The sequence below is a fragment of the Phymastichus coffea genome, unplaced genomic scaffold (assembly GCF_024137745.1).
Source record: "Phymastichus coffea isolate CEN01 unplaced genomic scaffold, Cenicafe_Pcof_1.1 PCOF00052, whole genome shotgun sequence".
NCBI lineage: Eukaryota > Metazoa > Arthropoda > Insecta > Hymenoptera > Eulophidae > Phymastichus > Phymastichus coffea.
The window spans coordinates 1,051,527-1,074,376 of record NW_026706863.1 but is presented as its reverse complement, the minus strand read 5'-3'; the positions used below and the strand labels follow the sequence as shown (position 1 = coordinate 1,074,376).

At 32.5% G+C, this 22,850-nt stretch overlaps 3 protein-coding genes across 7 annotated transcripts in view; 2 read left to right on the top strand and 1 right to left on the bottom strand.

Moving 5' to 3' along the window:
* Positions 1-4,658, top strand: part of LOC131665551 (agrin-like) — a 213,429-nt gene extending 208,771 nt beyond the window's left edge. The window contains exons 28-29 of one of the 2 annotated variants that reach the window (XM_058937487.1): positions 1,032-1,206; positions 1,654-4,658. In XM_058937487.1, the coding sequence (XP_058793470.1) occupies positions 1,032-1,206; positions 1,654-1,911 (433 nt within the window). In that variant the 3' untranslated portion in view covers positions 1,912-4,658. Of the gene's footprint in view, positions 1-1,031; positions 1,207-1,653 lie in introns of those variants that run through there. The other variant, XM_058937488.1, reaches the window with a different exon arrangement.
* Positions 4,659-5,878: 1,220 nt separating this feature from the next.
* LOC131665553 (actin-binding Rho-activating protein-like) lies at positions 5,879-8,986 on the bottom strand. 2 transcript variants are annotated; one of them, XM_058937493.1, is made up of 4 exons: positions 7,439-7,568; positions 7,229-7,359; positions 6,592-6,841; positions 5,879-6,407 (listed from the first exon to the last, which is right to left on the bottom strand). In XM_058937493.1, the coding sequence occupies exons 2-4, from the start codon at positions 7,333-7,335 to the stop codon at positions 6,294-6,296; spliced, it is 471 nt and encodes a 156-aa protein (XP_058793476.1). In that variant the 5' UTR covers positions 7,336-7,359; positions 7,439-7,568; the 3' UTR covers positions 5,879-6,293. The 2 variants fall into 2 exon arrangements, with proteins under 2 accessions (XP_058793476.1, XP_058793475.1); XM_058937492.1 differs by lacking the exon at positions 7,439-7,568 and adding an exon at positions 8,794-8,986 and having other exon boundaries at positions 5,885-6,407.
* On the top strand, positions 7,592-18,577 carry LOC131665552 (sialin-like). Of its 3 annotated transcripts, none has more exons than XM_058937491.1 (4): positions 7,592-7,726; positions 15,846-16,102; positions 16,176-16,646; positions 17,470-18,576. In XM_058937491.1, the coding sequence occupies exons 1-4, from the start codon at positions 7,693-7,695 to the stop codon at positions 18,211-18,213; spliced, it is 1,506 nt and encodes a 501-aa protein (XP_058793474.1). In that variant the 5' UTR covers positions 7,592-7,692; the 3' UTR covers positions 18,214-18,576. The 3 variants fall into 3 exon arrangements, with proteins under 3 accessions (XP_058793474.1, XP_058793472.1, XP_058793473.1); XM_058937489.1 differs by lacking the exon at positions 7,592-7,726 and adding an exon at positions 9,111-9,219 and having other exon boundaries at positions 17,470-18,577; XM_058937490.1 differs by lacking the exon at positions 7,592-7,726 and adding an exon at positions 12,545-15,759.
* The last annotated feature ends 4,273 nt before the right edge of the window (positions 18,578-22,850 follow it).

Genomic DNA, 22,850 nt, shown 5'->3' with positions numbered 1-22,850 from the left:
GAAGTGTGTTGTGAAAACCTAGATTTTTAAATTCAACTCATTTTCATTATTGACAGAGTAAGACGCAAACAAATTGCACGCTATCTTTGGAAGTGCAGACAGTTGGTGTCGATAATGCAAAACTTGTCGTCAGTTCCTCGTACACTAATACACTTTTGCATCTGTGGCATTCATTCTGTTAAATGTTTTTATTTATTTGCAGAATATTTAATAAATTAAAGAAGCTTTTAGTGCTTTTTACCTTATATTTTTTTCAATGTTTAATTACGCTACAGTCGTCTCTGCATAATTACCGTCCTCGTAAAAATGAAAACATTTATTATTATACATTATAAAAAATAATGTATAATAAAAAATTATTTGCGATTTAAAAATGGAAAAACACTTTCCGAGAACAAATGTCTTGCTTATTGAATATTTTCGTTCATAAACTCAATAACATTATCACAAAAAAAATATAATTCTATTTGATCAAGAAAGCAATTCGTCAATCCTATTGGCAGGATTTTTCATTTCTAAATTTGAATATAAATCAGGTGAATTTTATATTTTAACTATCAAAAGATTTGAATATATTCTGATGGTTTTTTTAATTTAAGGATTTGTTTTAGTTTTCATCTCGAAACTTTACGATGAATAATGTAATGTGATAGGATTCGAAAATCTGGTCATTTATTTCGGTTTGATCATTATAGATATCGTATTTATTTAAAAAAGAAACACAGAAAATAATTTAAAACTCATAAAATTGAAATATTCTCCAGCACTCATAAATATTAAAGTATTTGTATCATTAAACATGCAAACTTCAAACTTGATTTTGTAATCATCAGTGAAGCGAAACCAATAAAAAAGGGAATGGGAAAAGTTATTGCTTCGATAATTTGCATTAATGCTGCGCTTACGCGGGTGAATAATAATTGTAATTCAACGCGAGGAAGAAAACGAAGCGAGGAGCGATGCGAACGCACGCGTCAGAAAGGCTTAAAAATTTTCTCACGCGCCAACCTGGATATTTTTCTTGCCTGCAGAAGGCGAGAGAGGCAGTCGAATAAATTCGAATTGAGATTGAGGACGACCCATTCGGAAGGCGTTATCGCCTGGGTCGGCCGTGGCAAATTGGAGCATCTGATGCTGTCGCTGCGCGATGGCTACGTCGTCCTTACCTATCTTGGCCGAAGGGAAAATTTCACCGTCAGGAGCGACGTAAGAGACTTTCCTTTTTTTCTTATCCTCGCATGAAAGACGTCCGATATTCTTGTAAAGTTGCTAATATAATTTTGTCTTCTCTCTTGAGGATATCAACTTTTTATCAAAAACTTTTTATAATATAAATATAATCCTTGCCTTATTATATAAATATTTCAGCATAGAAGAAAAAGTAGTATCCAAGAAACCGTCACGAATTTTCTTTCGAAATTAATTTTCCGAAAACATTCAAAATTGTGTTTCGATAACACTTTATTTCATACAATTCATTTTATATTTATAAAACGTTTGCTTCCAAAAATAAATTAGTTTTATTGTAAAAATATTAAAAACTGAGTCTTCTGATAAAGTCAAAACGTATGTTCAGTTTTACAAGCGTTGACTTAAATTTTACAAAATTTTCGTATATTCCTTAAAATCTAAATTAAAATTTTCCATTTGTAGGAACGCATCAACGACGGCTTTTGGCACCATATCCGTGCAATACGCCGTCGTCGTTCAACCGAGCTTCAAATCGATGACCTTTTGCCAGTAAAACAAAACATCGAATCAGGCCCATTATTTACCAACGGTAAACTCTTCATAGGCGGTCGACCAGGACATCGTGGCATTCGTGGCTGCGTGCGTGACTTCATCGCCGACAAACGAAGGATTCACTTGTCAAGACGAAAAATCGAATTATGTCATGAAAATGACGTCTGATGGTGGTCGTCTGTCAAGCAGTTCAGCGTCGATCTGCTTCTACGAGGATGAAACGCGCGGGACTTGCTCTGGAAATATTAGTATTCGTTGATATTTTTCTTATCGCTCTTAAATGAATTTTTCATTTTTTGTAAGTACTTGCGTACTATGTAAATAAGCATATAGTTTATAATTTAAGTTAGGAATATAATCGTAGATTTCATTCTTTTATTTTCACTGTTTTTTAAGCTTGGAAAAGATTTGAGTATATCTAGTTTTTCGAATCTTAGTGTGTATATAAGGTTATATTTTTTCACAATTAATTTCACTTATCTATCAAGCGCCTAATGAAATTTGAGTTTTTTTAATGAAAGTGCGATTAATTGTGATATATACGCAAACACATAAGTTCTATCGCGAAAAATATTTCCAGCAAGACACGCTTTACGAATATAAATAAATATAATGCGGCGATGCTCCCGATATCATAGTTTAAGCCTGTAACATGTAAAGTTAGAAAAAATTTTACTTTAAGATTTATTTTATCTAAAAACTTGTAAAAGAGAAAATAACAAAGGCTAAAGAAAATTTTGAGGACAATGAAAGTTTTAGTGAAGACCAGTCACGATGAGACTGGTGAAGACGTGAAGTTCAAGTGCTACGTTCTCATCGAAGGACAATAATATATTTTTAAGGCAAAGAAAGTCACGAACTAGCCGTGACGTATACATATTATAAATATACATTTAAGTATAAGTGAATGTATATCTACGAATTTAAATGCGTATACGTAAATTTACGTGCTGAGATATATATTATATATCTTCTTTTTTATCCACGACGATAGTTGCAAAAGTGAAACGACATTTGTTTACTGTGCAGACATACATATAAATGTTGAATGAAAAAAACTAGATAATATTTGAATGTTGAAGTTGTAGAAATATTATAAGAGGTACGTTTCTTGTTAGTGTTGTATACTTCCGTCTTTCAAAGCACAAAAATGACATTTCGTTCAAACTTGAAGAAAGTATATCTCATTTTCTTCCAGAGTAAAGCAAAGAAAATGACTGTATTAACCTTGTGTAACAGAAACAAAGAATAGTTATTATATAGCCATATGAAGCAGTAAACAAATATCGTCGTATTATATCTAGTATAGATGAATGCTAAAGAAAAAAAACACTTATCGTTCGCTAATTCTTAATTGGGGATTGAGCTGCCGACGCACCATGTAAAGAGAACAAAATATCATACACACACCAAGACTGATAATAATTGAAGAAGCAAATGCAAAGAACTAATATGTTAAAGACGCGTTGATCGGTGTTATGTTAGAGCGTTCGGTAGAGAGATTTTAACGTTGTGCGTATAGTTATATTTCCCTATATAGAACGTGTAAGATAAAAAAAAAATAGAAAAATTGCACTATCTATCCAAACAAAAATACACCCGCATACGTGTGTGTGTGTGTGTAAAAAAGATAAAATAACAAAAAACAGTGTTCTAGTATTCGAGAAATTATAGCCAAGACTTTTTGTAAACTCTTCGACGAATCATGTCCATTGCGAGCAGCTGTTCTCAATCATAGAGACTTTTTTCAATGTTATAATCGCTATAACGCTGAATGAAAGACAAGATTTGTTAATAGTAAATAAAAAAAACATGATTGACGTGCACTGTACACATTCCACGTTGTAAAAGCATTCGTGTAGGCGCCTATAAATGAAGTATATAACGCTTGTACGAGAAGTTTCAATGTCCAGCCGTTCATTGGCAAACATTTCCGAAAAACGTATAACAATTTATTTCTAATTATTTTATCTGCAATATATTCTAATTACTGTACCTGCAATATATTTAATTTGAAAGGGAAACCTTTTCTAATAATGCTATTATATGAGACAAACCAGATAATTTGAAACATCTTGTACAAAAGAAAATATTATATATGTAGAAACAAAGAGAAAACTAACCGCTGATCGGCTATCCTGTCTTACAAAATAGAATGCAATATATAATGAGACTCACACATAGACTGAGATGAATGTTGAAAAAGAACATGTGGCATGTTTCCTGAAAAATGTACATACATATTATAAGTTTAAGTTAATATAAATATTATATAGAAGGTTTGTTCGACACAATCGTGTCCCAGAACGAAGAAAAACACAAATATTATGATACGTGTAAGAAATACGATATATATGAATATAAATACTCGACCTAACTCTGCTTTTTTGACAAAGAAGAACTGAATAAAAGTTTTACTGATGATTGATTTCTTCCCATTGCAAATGAAAAATGTCTGTGGGCTAATAACGTTCGAAAAGTGAATTTTTCTGTATTTTGCATGTTCTTCACAAATGAAAACTGTATAATCACTGGCCTACTGTAGCGCAGAAAACGAAAATAAGGAAATTATATATAAATAATACACGAAGTGAAGAATATACATTTGTCGTTAGGACAAAAAAAAATATTTATAAACGATGCGTTGTACAGTAACATGTAAAAACATTTTCATATATATACATCACATGGACCGCAAATTGAAATGTTGCAAAATTTTATCACTTGCTATCGTTGTTAATAATCCAACTTAAAAATTGAAGGGAAAGTTAGTGTGTACTATTTCATGCAATAAGTATATCATACACAGTGTTCAAACACGCAGTTATCGATTGGAATCTATTATAAAAAATGAAGTGGATCACAGAAAAAAGCAATTTTAGTATTTAGCCAAATGAATTGAGTGATTCTTCCAATATCATTTGTTATTAACATGTAAAGAACATGTACGTACATATCGAGTCAATTTTTGGAGAACAATTTTTTGCAATACTTTTTTACTCGCTTTTTAAATAAATGAACAATTTTTTATTCATATTGGACATAAGTTTCAATTTTTTATTTATCTTTACAATGTTAAGTATGTAAAATGATACGAAAAGAAACATAATGGACTTCGCTAACAGGCTGAATTCGTTTCTATATACAGATACCAATTCTACACAATTTGATCATATTTTTAATAATGCCTAAAATTTTAAACATATAAATCTTTTAAATAATTATTTATTTCTTAAAAATATTTTATATAGAATACTTTATGCCAGCTATTTTCTAATCGAATTTTCTCTAGAAAGTTTGTATGTTCAGAAGTATTTTCTTTCCTAATGAATACTATTTTATATTTTTTGGTCAATAAAATACCATTATGTTAAATAAACAAAATTTTAAAAGTCGTATAGAATCAAATCATGCAGAATCAATATCTGTACGAAATGAACTCAGCTCACTAACATATCAAATCTGACAAAATTGAGAATGAAGACGTCGGTTATTGGATAAATTTTTAATTATTGGACCAAAGAACTTTATCATTATCTTTAAAAACTTGAATTAGAAATATGTATTATATACAAGAAAGAAAAAATTTGAAGAATGAAATTGTTACAATTATAAACTAAAATATATATCTGAACAAAGTATAAATTTTCTTATCTATACTGCCAAAAAGTAGCTAAATAGAGGCAGAATTTTCCGAAAAATAACTGCCCTTCACGAATTTGATGATGCTTTTCTAAACGTTTCTATCAATATCGACATATCAATGATCAATCTTGAAACATAAGTTATGAACAAATTTAATCTATCGAAAATCAATTTTTTTACGTTATTTCTCTATAAACGATTGTGAAAAGAAGAGCATATATTAAATATACTCTAAAATTCCGAGTCTAAGTTTTATTACCATTTGAGACAAGTTTTTCTACTTTGTTAGTATGCATACTTATACTATGTATCCTTACAAGAAAAAACTTAGGTATTGCGCTGGCACTGCCGCTATCTTATTATAAAGAAAAAATATTACGATGGAAATATGAGCTACCGTGTCACTAAACATGTGCGTTGTAAAGTAACTGTATATATAAAATAATTATATGCGATATCTTGAAAAATACTATTTATTTATTCACCTATTTTATCTAATTTTCTATTATATCTTTGGAAGAATAACTAGCGAAGAATTTCTCATTTTTTAAAGACTACTCATACAGAAATATTTGTTATTTATACGCCTGAATATTTCTCCACAATATCACAATTTTTTAACTTCTCACTCGTCCATCACCAGGCATTCTACTATTTACAACGGAATTTGCAAATAAAAATTGCAATGATTCATAACCAATTCTGATAAAACTTCACATTCAGCCTATCAATAATCAATTCACTTTCACAAATAAATTAATCGTGGAACTGTACATAAAAATTGATATCGTACGTAAAAAACGCAGTTTTTGTTCTCAATTTGATGAAAAGCTTTCGTCGATTAATTAACAATACTTTCGAACGATATTAAAATAACAAAGTCTTGATATATATTTATACATGTATTAACTAGGCGATTTTGGGATCTCCTTATGAAGCGCATCGAGCCTCTGCCGGAAATCCTCTCTGATTTCTTTAATTGGCTTCAGTAGGAAAATTGGCACGTGATCGTCCCTCCTCTGAAAAACAAGAGAATTTTATCGTTTGGTATATATTCACATGAGAAGGAAGCAAATGTCTATATCAATAATCGAGCTTTCAGAAACTCCCCGAGCTTTTCCTAGCAGAATTCTCCTTTACCGACTGCGTTAATCTATCGACTTATGAAGCAACAGTTTCTACTATAAATAGAACACAACGTACCTGAAAGAGACATTCGCCTTCAAAGTCAACGAGTTTCTGCTTGCGAGCGCGAAGTAGAAGACCAACGAGTTTGTCGTTTATGTGCACGTAAAGGTTGAACAGATCACCAAAGGAAATAGCTAATATTTCTGGATGGTCACGGCATGGGGTACCATTCTGATCAAGTACTTCGCACAATTCAAGAATCTCCTTGAGGATGTGAGCATTTGCCTTGCGACCTCTGATGTCTGACATTGAACCTGCGGCCGGCCTGCAAAATTTGGATTTTTTTCCTCGTATTAGTGTGTTTGCTTTGGCAGACTTGTTTTTTGACATTGGTCTTGCTTGATACACGGTTTGAACGTGAGTTGATTTATTTTTCTGTTTGACAGGAGTGTCGTGGAGCTTAAAAATTCGTATAACGGTTGAGATATCTTGAAGGGAACCGACTTTATAGATATGTGCATGTATTGAAAATCGATTATGTGAAATTTAAGCTACTTTCAATAGAAGTATAAATATGCTAGTCAAAGGAAATCCAATTAAAGGAACTACATAAACGACCTCCTTAAACTTCACTGAAATTTAAAAGAGAGAGGGGGGGGGAGATGGACAACTTCCTGTTCCTGAAAATAATTGACAGGCAGAACGCACTTACCTTCCATACTCCTCTTTCGAGAAGGTCGGTTTTGGCAAGTTCAAGCCAGAGCTAAATGGATTTTTAGACTGGCTATTAATGTGTTTGTTGGCATGCTGATCAAACATGGCCACTTTTTCGCTCAACGATTCCTGCAACATATAGAAAATAAAATGCCCCATGAACGTAATTGTTAAATTGTCAAACTGAAAAGCGAAATATTCCACTTGCAAAGATTCAATATCAAATTCAAGCCGGGAAGCGTCGTGGCGAATTGGAGAACAGCGAGAGCGAGGAGCGCGTAAAAAAGGCGGAGGTGGTTAACGAGGTGGTCGTGTGCCTCGATGAGCCAAGCTTCACGAGTACACTGACGAGCTTGCAAGCGAGCAGCGCGCGCGACATTCACTGCGAGGCTTCTTAATCCACACACACAAGACGCCACTCTCGGACCGCAACAACGACGACGCACTGCAACAGCACACAAGATGTCACCGCCGCAATCCACTCTCCAAGCATGCTGTACGTATATATCGAGTTTTTGGCCCAGAAGCTTTCTTCTGCACTTACAGCGCCTGATTCACTCTTCTTTTCTTTGTTCTCTCTCTTTCTCTCTCTCTCTCTCTCTCTCTCTCTTCTCAGCAGCTATAAGATTAACCCCGTTGCAGCCAAAGATACGCTACGTTTCTTTTTCCGCAGTTATCTAACAAAGCAGCAATCGGCTAATTCATTCGAAGTTTGTGAAGCTGAAAAGCTCTGTGCTCTACAGGCTAGCTTTCTAGTGATCGACAATGATCGATCCACGACTGCACTGTGGCAAAGTGAATTGGAAATTTTCGTTACAAATGCAACGTTTATTTTATTGTTTCTTACTTAACGAAAAATTTCATGAGCGAATTGCGACACAATCGCACGTACTTTTTGCGCACATAGCGATGATGAATGGGGTGCAAGAAAGTGAGATAGTTGGACAGCCACCAGATGCTGATGATCTCGACCGTGGCCCTGGCCATAAAAGCTCGATTTATGGCAAATTGTCAAAAATTCTTTTTCATTCACACGGCACGTGAATCAGTGACGCGACGCCTTTTTTTCGGTTATCATGCGCACGCGGTGATCAGACTTCGGTCAGAAGCGGAAAGTTTCGGTAAGCAGGATGCAAAAGCTGGATTGTTGCGACTTAGCATTTCATGATGGCTTCGATTAACAATTGTCAGTTCATATCGCGCCAAGAATTGTAATATTAAAATAGATTGAATGTTAAATATTAAAGATTGAATATTAAAACAGATGTTTAATAAAATTCTATAACTACGATAATGACAAATTATGATATTTACTAAAAATCGTCATATTTTTCTTTTGAATGTATTGCTTTTCTCTTACCGCTCAGATGAAAAATGATTAAAAGCAAGATCAAAAGAAAGATCCGTAAAAAAAAGAAGAAAGAAAAATTAAATTACTAAATCATGATGCCAAGGATCGAGCGAAATAATTTATAACTGGAAAAAATTCCGGGCAACGGAAATTCTGAGAATGCAACAGAATGCGTGGCTTATTGTCTAATATACATATAGCGAACAACTCACCAGCATGAGAGACGACATATTTTGTCCAAATCGTTTGGCACCGACACAAACACTAACAATAAACTACTGTCTCTTGCTGCTGTCCAACTGCGTGTGGTTATTTGAAAAGATATGAGAAAGATTCGAAAAGAGTATAACTCCGTTGTCGTCCCCACTAAGTTTTGGGTTGTTCAAGTTAAGCGCGCGAGTCGCAAGTAAACGACGCCTGGAGTGTGGCTGGTGCTTTTTATACGTCCTCAGCCTCCCTCTCTTCCCGACAGCAGCACTTTTCGCTTTTCCGAGCCAATATTCATACCATGCCAGAAGCCTTTTTACCTCAAACGTAAACGATGAGACGATCATATCGAGACGAAACCATTCGTCTTTCAAACAACGACGGGCCTAGACGCTCAACGCGTGAATCACTGTCACGCCAGCGATTTTTCAGTTAAGCGAAAGCATTTCGTTTTCTTTTTAATTTTTGAGGGCTTGAGATGACGGTTCTAAGAATTCTTATACCACACGAAATTTTCGAGCTTTATCGCTGCGAATCGTATTCGTTGACTCATTGGTACTTAACAAGTGGTTCTTTCGTTTTCCTTGTTGCTAAATTATTACATTTTCTATTCGTTCTTCTGTTTATTTGTCATTTTTGCATGAAAACACGAGGTTGAATAGACAAATGTGGAGCAATCTTTCAAGTCTGTTGTTACTTTGACGTAAATTTCGAGTCGAAAACCAATATATTTGACTATCTTATCCCTTTAGTTATGGAAGATCGGTGCATTCATAATATCAATTTATATAGTTCGTGTGAAGTGAAAAAATAAAAATTTATTGTGAAGAAATCATTGTAAATAAATGAATCTTCAAAGTAAATTATCCCGAAAGAAAATCAAATTTATTGCTTTAATCTAACAATTATATAACTAATCGTTATGTATACAATATCTCACTGATGAAGTTTATACGATTTTGTATTATTCTTGTACGTTGGTAATACCACTAGACCTAAAGTAATCAAAAGTACATATCGTATCGTAATTCTTACTAATTGTTTTAATGTTAATATCAACAAAAATTCACAACGCATTATAATTTATTATTTATCCCTAATATTATTTTACGCACAGTAGAATTCAACATAAATTTACCAGCTTTACATAAAAGAATGAAAACCAAATAAATCGCTGACCTTTTATCGAACAAAGCTCTCCCTCAAAACGTCGCAAGCTGACAGAAATCTCGACAATCGGTATTCACATTCCATTCGGTTAATTTTACGCTTTTATAATCTGACGAACCCGCAGTGTTGGAAATTCCTTAAATATAATTAAACACACGCTTTCTGGCAAAAGAAGAAGCTAAGAGAATCGACATTGAAAGAGAGCGTCAAACTTTGCTTGTCTTCTTAAACTGAGATAGTTTATGACTAATCGTTCGGATTTTTTTCTTTTTTTTTGTTCACAACATAGAATTATCCAATAGAAAAAGTCTCACAGCCGGTAAGGCAAACAAAGAATGCAAGCTCTGAGATTGATAAGCTATTTTGATTTTTTATGTTCCGACAGATTAATTTTATCTCCGTTTTTTCCAAGAAAATAATTGTAATTAATCGCAGAAAAGAACATAATTCTTCCTAATTTTTCTTCTTCATCAAAATTCGCAATCATATAAATTATTGTCAATGAAATTCTACGTGTATCGACGGCTTTGATAACTTATATTAAGGTGATAAAAGCTTAATAGCTTACAAAATTGACGACAAAATCAAATTTCTCTTTTGAAACGCATTGTCGAGAAAATTCACCATTACCAAAGACAAGAAGGTACGTAAAATATATGAATGAAAAGCACATCGAGGAAAGTCGATGTGCTTTAACCGATTTCGAAATTCGCAAATTTGGCACCACAAAACGGATTTTCGGGAAGAAAAACGACGATACATGTGAAGATCACGTGACTACTCGTGTTAACCATTCGTTGATTTACTTCTTTACGCGTGTATACTATCGATAATAATTTTCTGCCGTCACGCGTCAAAGCTGCAGCAAGTTTTGTACTAATTGCACGGGATGCAGGAGCCAAGAACAACTTTTTTCTTTCTGAGTGGAATTTTGGCAATTTAGTGAACAACGTTTTATACATTTTTTATGTTTTACATTTAATTGTATTTATGGTTCTCAAAATGAATACAATTCACATATTTTTTTAATAATAGAGTAACTTTATGTTATGACTTTCTGTTTGTGAGATGTAATTGCATTTTGATATGAGAGATGAAAAGTTGTTGCCAGATTGAGCTATAAAAAATCAATTTATTATACACTTTTCTCATTTTATTTATTTTCACAAGTCAACGACGTCAAAACTTTGATTGCACTAATATATCCCTCGATATTTGTATCGTTCGGGATTTACGTCAAATCTTGATTTAGATTTAGTTCCCCTCCCATCAGATGAAGATTAGGAAAGATCAAGAGTAAACATTTGAATAGTTAAGAAAACTCTTTATAAGCATATTTATTGCGTTATCTTTGTTTTAGCAGTGAACTTTATGGTATTAAATATCCCTAAATCATATTGTAAAAAATAATAATCAAACCCATAACTATTTTTATAGCAAGACAAGATCGCGTCATCACCCTTTATCGGATAACAACATACCCAAAATAAAGTCGTGACGCATCAAAGAGCATCGCAATTCACATAATAATTCCGCAATGGGTGGGTAAACTCCGCTCTGTGAGTAAGCAAATCGTGTGAGAAAGCTCCAAAATTTCTCAAACGCCGTCATCGTCGTTATAAACGGCATAGTGGAAAAGGCATTTGACGAGAATAGTTCGGAAGTTGCCCAGAAATACCTCGCGTGTGTTTTCGCTTTGTCGCGAACGCACATACATCATCGGCAATAATGTATGAGACGCGCTTCGCATGCAGAAAAAGGCTTACTCATCCTGAAAATTATTGTCGCGCGAGCGCGAGGCGGATGTGCGGGCTGCCCGTAAAAGGCGAGCGCGCGCGATGTCCGGAAGTAAAGAGCTTGCGCGACCAAATTAGAATACTGTTTTTCACTCGTTTTGCGTCACTATCTCGGTGGTTGTGCTTAATTTAAGGAGATGGAAGAATCTCAGAGAATGATGATTCGTCGGGAAAACGTTTGCATTTATTCTCAGGGACGGCGGCGGTATTCAACGGTTTTCGTTATCTTAGACCACGATAGCTGATCGGCTAAATATTTTTGTGCTTCATATTCGGGTTTAATAATTACAGCTATCATATTTTTCAAGATAGCTTTTATAACATCTTAAATATTTTGACAACATTCGTTATCGTTGTTCATTCTCAATAAAGAACAAAATAATCCCCATTAAAATAAATAGCATCTAATAAAATCTAAGTACAAAATTCAGTTAGATTAAAATGAAATCTATCTAACTAAATTTCTTACTTCTTCTACATAAACGACACTATTTGATAATAGTCATCAAGGAGATGAATACAAAATGAATTATTTTTATTATAGAATTCTATCATTATATATACCATTAATATTTAAAGAGATATACAAAATAATATCGTTTATCTGATAAAATCACAGTTATACAGTTCTATAATTTCAAATTTATACAAAATCTAAAGATTATACTATCAAGAGGCAACATTTATTCATATTCTGAAAATGACTAGACTACTGTCATTCAATCCAAGCAAAGTCAGAGCAAAAATATGAATTCGGATCTTCTATTCACCTCTCGTTCACAAATAAAAAAATGACAAAAATCTCAGTGACCTCGCAAAGGAAAGACACACGCGGTCGGATGTGCGCACCATTCGGGCCACTTTTGGCACAAAGATCGTCGCGTGGCACGGTCCACGCACGAAAGGAATTCCGTGAGCAATTAGCTTCAGTATAGCACAATGACGAAAGCTCCGAATAACTTTCAAGCGGATGTGAAAGAAAAAGAAAAAAAAAACGGTTTCGGTCGGCAGTGGCCTTCATATGATTTTCCTAGCAGAAACGTTAAAAATTCTTGTGACTTGTTAATGCAATTCGCTTGTTATCGCAATAGCTATAACGAACTAAAGTGCTTTCTTATTTTCTATCGATGATAGTATAGATTATAAATAGTTATTTGGAGAACAAATTGAAAATATTGAAATTTTCTTCACTTAAATTCCTTTTGTTTCGTACAAAACTTTGTATGAGTGCGCTTTTCGGAATTAATATTTTCAAGAATAATTACTGTTTGCTATTTGTCAGCTTTCTTGATTGGTTCTTCGGCATTTGGGAAAAAAAATTTAATTTTCTACCTGCAAGCTCTCAACTAATAATATCGAATTATTGCTAGACACGCAAGTGAAACACGTTTTAAATATTGCATACGCAAATTTGAAGGCGAAATCAACATTCTAGAAGCAAACACTTCTCTCATGCACGCGTACAACTAAAACCCTCAAAAACATAAAAGTATCCTTGTTGATGCAGCCATTTGCATTTATCACATTTAAAAAACCTTCACTCAAGCGCCGAAATCTGTTTATTTTCAGCTTACAAACTAGTCATTATTCTTGAAGAAAAGCTTTTATTAGATGTGATAATCTCATCAAGAACATTGTAATATTATAGCGAGTAAATATAAAGTCTCACCGACACCAAAACTTTGATACCATTTCAAAAACTTGCAGTTCAATCATCTCGATTTATTACAAGCTAATTATCATTTCAAACTTAGTAATCAATGTCGAAAAAGGATTATGAAAGGATTATTTTTTTTTTAAATTCAAGATCATCCTGGTAATGAAAAACAAAGTTCTTCATTCTTACATGCGCTAACGCATGAATTCAAGCGTATACGAAATTCTTAATTTTGGCATCATCTAAGAATACAGACTTCGGTGATGGACACGAGACTCCTTTGATTAATAGGTTGTTGAGCTTTCTGTAATTTTTGGGACGACTGTGTAAAGAATGGGTTTTCAATTTTCCCGTGATTATTTAATTAAACTATAAATTGACCGTGTATATCTGATTTAAATGCAGTTAAAAACTTTTGACGCAGTTACATTAATCACAATCAAAAATTCAGTAAAGTTTGTAAAAAATGCAATAGCGTAAATCAATTACTTATCACGTTCTATTCAGTAAGAAACATTCCACATTTTGCATACTCCGTTGTAAATTATTGTATAAGAGGTATATTAAATATCAAAGAACAATAGAGATAAATAAAGATATGAAAAATTGTGTTGCAGCATTGAAACTTAATACAAACGATAGGCAAAGTAGAAAAAGCTGAAAAGAGCTAAATCAATTATCACGATGTTATTTGAAATGATAATGACAAATGATTTGCTTTGTGACCGACGTATTTCAACATTTAATTAATTACTCTACCTCTAAACGATTCACATGGCAGATGCTCTGACAGAAGCAATAACAATGCTTTCATTTGTATTTTTAACGGCAAACGCTGGCTCTCGCCGTGAGCTGTCTTGCACTACTCACGATGCTGTCGGTTGCCATGTGCTCAAGGAACTGAGGAAAAGCGTTAGCGGCAATGCTTCCAAGGATGTTGAGAACAGTCTGGCTTAAAGTTGCTCCTGGCTGTCAAAGTAATGACACTTGCGCTCAACGTCGGTGAACGTTCGTCGAACTGTTGAATCTTAGAATTCATATAAAACGTGATGGAAATTGATGCAGATCATTCATGACAACATGGAACCAGTGCACAGCAGAGTGTTGAGTTGTGAGTGTCTATGACATAAATGAAGCCGTAGGACACGGTTACTATTGCATTTAATGATTTTGACACATACGTGAGGAAACCACAAATAGATTCAAATCAACTCGTTACATCGTTTTTTTTCTCAAATAATATCAATGGGTTATTTAGTTTATCTTAATTGACGTTTGGACAGTGATGGTGATAAAAGATAATAAAAAATAAGAAAAATTTCGAGCTCATAAAAATTAAAAATTATAATTCCATCACTTCTTTTGGAGGTATTTCAATTTCTCCAAAAATGAATAGTTGTAGAGTATCACTTATGTGGAATCGAGTGTATATACTTGAAAAAATTATATTACAAGATCTATCAGTTACGCTATTTCTATAAAGTTTTCCGACTTTTGTACATAATGATTTTTAAAGATAAGATAAACGCTCAACCAACAAATGTAGCCAGTCATCACCTAGTATGTCATGTGTTTGCTCTTCATTTTAAAACAGTTTAATTTTTTAGAAAATTTCTAGTAACTATTTCTTAGTTCAATTATAATAATTTAGCTGGCTGTTATTGAAAGGTTCAGAAAACTTATGGTCCGATACAATACAAGTTGCATACAGCAGAGTACGAAACTTGTAATTGTACAATATTTACAATATATATTCATTTAATTGCAAATATTTTTTGCTTTCAATGCAAGGCATGCCACAAAAATAAAAGAAATAGATATGCAAAAGTCAGTCATTTACTGGAATACTAGAAAAAGAATAAAATTTCTCATAATAGCAAATTTAATATATTCCAAACTTTTCACGCACATTTATATGCAAACATTGATGAGTAAGCCTTGAAACCACACGCAATGTCAAGTCTTGTAACCGATTGAAAACCTGCGTATCATCGTGCACATGAACATGAACGAAAATTTAATACATTGTTTCACATTCTTTCTTATCGAAAAATTAAAAAAAAAAAAAAAATTTAAAAGCTACTCAAACGTTAAACAAACTTTGGCAAAGCAACAAACGTGTGTACATTTTTTATCCTCTTTCCCGCTCTCGCGTTTCTTTAGTAGAACACGTGAAGTAATATAAAGTTGTAAAGCATGCTTGCCGCTTAGTCAGTATTACTAAAGCCATCAGACAGTGAAACACGCGTAATCGTTCACAAACCATTTAACCTACTGATATCGTTCCCTATTCCCATTTATTTTGACAATGAGAGTGATTGAAATTTTTACTGACGTGAAAAAATGGTGTAAGTGTTTTTTGATATTTTCTAACTTGCAACTTCAACACTTAATTTTAATTTTATTATTATCATAAACAAAAACCAAAATTCAGGCGCCAGAATTCCTCAAAGATATGTATTCGCCCTGATGTGCTTCTTTGGACTGTTCAATGCATTCGCGATGCGAAGTTGCCTATCGATTGCTATCACAGAGATGGTCGGTTCGTCTTCGGAAGCAGTTATAGATGACGACGCTTGTACATACGATGATATTCCATTACCCAGTAAAAGCAGTACCGATAACAGTGGTAGTGGTGTTATCCACGCAAATACAACGAGAGAAACTTACGATTGGAGTGAATACACTCAGGTATTGTTTTGTTTTCTCAGATATTGGTTCAACATTCTAACTTCTTTAATTAATATTAATTTTGTAATTATAGGGTCTGATTCTATCATCATTCTACTGGGGTTATATTTTTACTCATCTACCAGGTGGTTTCATAGCTGAAAAATATGGTGGTAAACACACTTTAGGTTTTGGGATTCTAATCACTGCGATTCTCACGATCTTGACACCAGCAGCAGTCTATGTTGGGGACTCGATAGCATTGATTATTCTTAGGATACTTATGGGTCTCGGTGAAGGCATCACTTACCCTGCCATCAACGTTCTTTTAGCTAAATGGGCACCACCAGAAGAGAGATCAAGAACCGCTTCGTTTGTTTACGCATCCGCAATGATTGGAACGATTTTCGCGACTATGGTATCTGGATGGATTCTACAGTATTCTAGTATTGGATGGCCTTTGGTGTTTTATGTGATGGGTGTCATCGGTGCTATTTGGTTCTTGATCTGGTTAATTTTGTGCTATAACAGCCCACAAGATCATCCATTTATAACTCAAGAGGAGGTACGTTATGGTTTTTTAAATATAATTATGAGTATTTTTTATTGTGCTAGAAGTGTTGAAGACGAAAACGTTGGAAAACTAAAATAAAATCAAGTAGATGGTGAAAAACGATAAATGAAATCAACGATAATAATTTCTAATGACGTCTTAATGCATTGTGGTATATTTGATGGATAGCTATAGTGTTATAAACTATTTTATAATTAGAAGTCCAATTTATTTGGGCTCCTTTTGTTAACAACTACTTTCAGAACTTTTTTTTAATGTTTCTATTGTTAATGACTGATAACTTTCAATTAAATTGTCATCGAGAAGAATGTAATTTTAAGAATAATTCGATAAAAATTAGCAATTACATTGATTGGTTTGCGCTGTAGGATTGTAGCCTGCGTGATAACGAATGATAAAAGACTTAAAGATGTTTCATATTATCAGTTGTTGCTATAAAAAGAAAGTAAATGAAACTGACTTCGATTACATCGTAGCTTGAGCTATCTTCGAGTTTTCATAATCAAAATTACATTTTATTCTGAAGCACATTAGTGCCATCATTCGTCACATCAATTCGAAATCAAATTAGCTTATAGTTACACAAAGAAGCCTAGTTACGCAAATTAGTCTAGTAACACATAAAGCATAAAACTGTTGTTAACACGTGTTATTTATAAATAATTCAGATTATTTAACAATTCAAAAATTATCAATTGAATTATAATCAAATTACACTATATTTGTTCATCAAGACGCATTTGCAATCCGTTGAAATAGATAATCGATTTTCGCAATAATGATTCATTACATAATTCGATTGTAATGCCAACAGGTAGACTATCTAAAAGAACGGATGAACGAACACACGCACGAGAAGCCGCCAGCAGTGCCGTGGCGTCACATTCTGGCGTCGAAACCGCTGTGGGCAGTAATTGTAGCGTTGATCGGTTTTAACTGGTCGATCCTCAGCATAATCACCGATTTACCTAAATACATGAGTGGCGTCTTAAAATTTTCCGTAGAGAACAATGGTTACTTCACCTCTCTTGTCTACTTATGTATGTGGATTGGTGGCAATACAACGCCTTGGTTAGCAGACTATCTTATTTCAAAGAGGAATGTATCTACAACGATAGTACGGAAAATTGGCTCTATTGTTGCTTTACCCATCTCTGCGGCATTTATCGTCGGAGCTTCCTATGCAGGGTGCGATCGAACATTAGTTATCGCGATGTTTGTCTTATCGATGACACTTATGGGCAGTGCGTATCCAAGCGTTATGACTAATCCACTAGATTTGAGTCCTAATTATGCCGGTACCATTATGGCTTTGACTAATGGACTGTCGGCGTTAACGGGAATTGCCGGACCTTATATCATTGGAGTTCTTACACCTAATCAGACACTGGCTGAATGGAGATTGGTGTTTTGGATTTTATTCGCCGTCGCGACTTTTTGCAATTTAGTCTTTTTAGCATATGGTAGTGGTGAAGTGGAATACTGGAATGATCCAGGATTCGTCCAAGCTGAGATCGATAAAAAAGAAAGGCGGAAAACTGGTCAGGCAAAGATTTAGTATAATTACGATTGGCGTCAATGTTACGCGGCTTTTGTTACTTTTATTATTATTTTTTAATTTTTATTCTAAAATAACTTGTAAATACTTCTATTACTGTGGTTAATTTAATACAGAGCATAATTTCCTTACCGGAACAATTATAACATGACAATTGGTATATATTGTCATTACGTTTATTCAGACTCATGTATATATGAATAATATTGTAATAAAATTTATCAATAATTATCTACGTCATCTGTGCACACAATTTTATTAAATATTCCTACGTTAGTTGAACATAAGAATAAATGAATTTCACATTTTCGAGCACAAATGTAAAAAATTGAATATGGAGACACTAAATAAAAAATACATATAACATTTATTTTGAAGTAATCGTAATTAAAAGTGATAATAATAATTCCTATTCTGAGCAATTTTATAATAAAAGCATTATACAAATTAACATCGAAAGTGAATCATGCAACTAAATTAATTCAAAATTAACTATTCCACTAGTTTTTAGTAGCAATTCAAGTTTCTTCAACTAAATTTTATTAACTTAAAGTATAATTATTTTTCTTCTACATTACAAAGTGAATTATATTACAACTAACTAATAAGTGAATTATGTTTGCAAAAGCTCTTATATAAGTTTTTCAAAACATAGGATTACTATGAAACAAACAGCCAGAAAACGTTTTGAGATTAATATCAAATAAGGAATAAAAAAAAGTTTATTCACCTCTTTTTAGTATACCACATACTCGTAGTTACTCATGGTAAAGATCTTGAGAGCTAAAAACCTCTTTTATAGTTTATTTATCTTATGTGTATCTATATATACAAACCAATCCTTCTTTTAATGAAAACAGATAAAACTCCCGTGCCAAGCACACGCCTTACGTATATTCAAACTTCTTCAAAGGAATGGAAAAAAATTACAATACCTAGTCAATATGATAAAAATATCATATTCGAAGCCACAACTTGTATGCTCTATTTAACGTAACAACAATTTTCTAACGATCTTCAAGATTTTCACATGTGAACGCACCAACCTCGCGTTTGTACTGACTTGTCAGCGAACTATTTTCAGCATAGCATTGCCTAAAAATAAAAGGCATGAGACCTGATATGAGACTGGGAAAGGTTGTCGACTCGAATAGAATTTTGAAAATTCTAAAATTCTGTATCTTGAAAAATATGTATTTATTCTGAAATAAAAAATTACAGGATACTTTGGTTTCATTTGTAATATTTGTATTAACTTAACCGCATAATTTGAAAATGTTTTTAAAATTTGATATGAAACAAATTAGTTATATTATATTGTAATAAGTTATTCAAAAAAGCATGAGCTTTTAAAATATCGTTACGAGAAAAAATAATTGACGACTTAGTTGATAATTTTACTTGAGAAGATAAAAAACTGAATCCACTGAATTTCTTTATTAAAAATTTAAACGGTTTTTTATTTGATAAACACTTGCATTGATTTTGAACCACCACTACAGAAAAAAAAAATATTTGGCCTTTGGTATAATGAGAATATTTCTTGATGTTCGTTTGCAATATAAATATTTATTTTTCATTAAATCAAAATTATCAAAGAGATCATTAATTTCAATTGTAAAAATTTTATTATTTCTTTTCCCTAAAATCTTCCAATTCTCAAAACTGCTTTTGTTTCTTAAATAACACCAATCTTTTTACGAGTAAACGTATTGGAAATAATTTACACTTTTCAAAATAAAATTATGCATTGTTTACCGCTTATCAATGTTTCATTGTTTTCGTGTTCTTTAAAACACATAAATATTTATAAGTGTGCTTATCAACTAATACTTATGTAAACTAACGAAATTCTAATTATAACTCTATCACTTATTCACAATCTTATTGATTTATACGCTAATGTTTACTCAGTACTGCTAAAGACATTGGATAAAGAAGAACACATTATCGTTCACAATGACAACAACAGAGGTTTCCACTTGTATCAAGAAATGGTGTCCACATCCATTGTCAACAGCATCTTTGACAGTTACTTTATCATTCATTGTTATTCAAAACAAAGTCAGACTTCAACATTCCATTTAGGTATATGTTTTTTGGACTATTCAATTGGTACGAAACGTGACGTTACCTATTAATTACCATTACACAAATGATCAGTTCATCTTCGGAAAGAATGGTCGATGATTATACTCGTACTTACGACGATATTCCATTACTCAGTAGTGACATTAACGGTTGTTACAAGTAGACAAATACAATAATGGAAACTTACAACTGGAGCGAGTATACCCAGGTATCATTGTTTCGACGTTTCGACAATGAAGAAACAATTTTTGCTCTGTTCAGACATTGTGTCAACATCCTTATCTGATTATAGGATATGATATTTTCGTCATTCTATTAAGAATTTCTTATTTTATAATTCTTTTTAATTTTACTATATTCCTTACTCCTCTGCCAGAGGCATTTATAGCTGAGAATATAATGACAAACACATTTTACGTTTTGGAATCTTTATCACTGTAATTCTTAACACCGATTGCAGTAGACGCTGGAGATTCAACAGCATTGATTATTCTTAGGATACTCATGAGCTTTAGTGAAGGTGTGACTCATTTAGTGATTTATCTAGGTCAATGTTTTATTAGCCGAATGGACTATACACAAGATAAAACGAAACTGCTTCATTTATTTACGTTTCTGTAATGATTAGCACAATTTTGACGACTGTGGTATCGTGATTAATTTTGAAGTATGCTAATAATATATATAGTTGACTTGTTGGTGTTCGATATGATGGTGCTTATGGCTGTGCGTTTTCATGGTCTACGACACTGGAGAAATACAGTATTAGAATGACCCGAAACTCGTACTAATTAAAAATTATAAAATAAACAAATAAAAAAACTAGTCAACATCTAAATCTTTGATAGATTCTCTTCTGAAATCTAAAAACTACTAAATATTGAAATTATTTTTGCAATTACAATTTATTGAAGTCAATGATTTCTAGACCAAGATAAACTTAATATTTTAAAGACTTCGAAAAAGCGTACTAAGAAAGCTTGGGCTTGGAAAATTTACAAATTTTTCACAGCGCAAGGTCGAGAGTGATTGTGTACTTCATCATGTATTCTTAATTAGAAAAACCTCGACCATAAATTTTTAAAATAAAAAAGTTAGTAGTAATACGTAACTTATAATTCTCAATCGACGCACGCAACCATGCTTAATTAAAAAGTAATACAAATAATAGATACGTAGCTCTCGAGTTTAAAAATAAACCTTATCTACTAAAAGTATAAAAACATATACAGTTTCCATGATTAAAAGTTAGAGATCTCCTTTGTCGTACCGTCCCACTGCGGTCTCTTACGGAAGACCCAAATAAACTATGTTTTCTTCCTACCTTTTCTCCTAACTTATCTCTCCAACCTTTTTGATGAATAAACTAACATTTTAATATAAATATTTGTGTAGATTATCACAATTATATTCTTACCTGGTAAAAAGCTCAAATTCCCAAAATTCCATCATCGAGTGTAAAACCAATGTTATTTGTTTTAAAACTGAGATTCACAGTTAAATCATCAATAGTATTTTACCTTATTCCTAAGGAAGTTAAAGATCGTTAATTAATTATAGGTTATAGTTAGAATTTATGAGGCAATAATACCGTGACTCTAATAGATACATTTTTTAAGATCTATATTATCTGATTACGCTGGTGCTAATAATATCGTTATAAATATTATGAATCACTACCGGCAACATAATCAAATATGTATAAAAATGTGGTATTATTACTAATTTTTTACTTCAAGAACAACTTGTTTTTTTAAATCTGCGGAACGCACAATATTATTAAAAGTCTAGTCATTATCCTATATCGTCTTCGACTGGTTTGATTTTTTCTTATTTTCGAAAGACTTATAAATATTTTAGAATCTTTGTCCTGAGTTTCACATACTCGCGAGATTTTTTAATAAAATGTGATTTAAATTGTTTTAAAATTCTAGATTTTTTAATTATATTTTTAATTACATTCACAATTTGTATCTAATACTCAAGTAAATTTAGACTCAAAAGTACAACTTAAACTTTAAAAGAAAACTAAGTGTATTAACTGACCATTTTGACAACTATATGTTTCGATAAATAAGATTAAGATTTTATAATTAATTAATTTACAAAACTCTAAGTTTTGTAGTTGAGTTTCAATTATTTACAAATTTTTACTAAACTCACGTTCAACGTTGAGTTTGATTAAAAATAATTCTATATATTATTATTATATTATCATTATTTAATATATTATTAAAACGGATTATCTATCTGGAACAATTTTCGAAATATTTGGTCATGTTTGGTACTTTTTTTTTCAAAACTGATTTTATTACCTAAATTGAAGCATTCCGATTTTATTAACTAAAAAGAGGCCTGTGTTTATAAAATAAAGTTAGATTGTTGTATTGTAATTGTAATTTCCGTTTGGATAAATTACAATTTACGATTTGTCAAACGTACTAATTCTATTATACTTGACGAGTTCTAAAGATAAGCAAAATTATTCACAAACTTCTCGTTTCCCTCAACTCGTTTGCTACAACAATCATTAAATATACGGTGGA

What these genes read in the sequence shown, in the direction of transcription:
- LOC131665552 (XM_058937489.1), top strand. Translation starts at nt 9,123, where the DNA reads ATGAGACGATCATATCGAGACGAAACCATTCGTCTTTCAAACAACGAC. An exon ending in ATTGGAGTGAATACACTCAG is followed by an intron (nt 16,103 to 16,175) that starts GTATTGTTTTGT and finishes TTGTAATTATAG; the next exon opens with GGTCTGATTCTATCATCATT. An exon ending in CATTTATAACTCAAGAGGAG is followed by an intron (nt 16,647 to 17,469) that starts GTACGTTATGGT and finishes TAATGCCAACAG; the next exon opens with GTAGACTATCTAAAAGAACG.
- LOC131665553 (XM_058937492.1), bottom strand. An exon ending in TCGAAAGAGGAGTATGGAAG is followed by an intron (nt 6,842 to 7,228) that starts GTAAGTGCGTTC and finishes CAAATTTTGCAG; the next exon opens with GCCGGCCGCAGGTTCAATGT. An exon ending in AAGGCGAATGTCTCTTTCAG is followed by an intron (nt 6,408 to 6,591) that starts GTACGTTGTGTT and finishes CTTGTTTTTCAG; the next exon opens with AGGAGGGACGATCACGTGCC.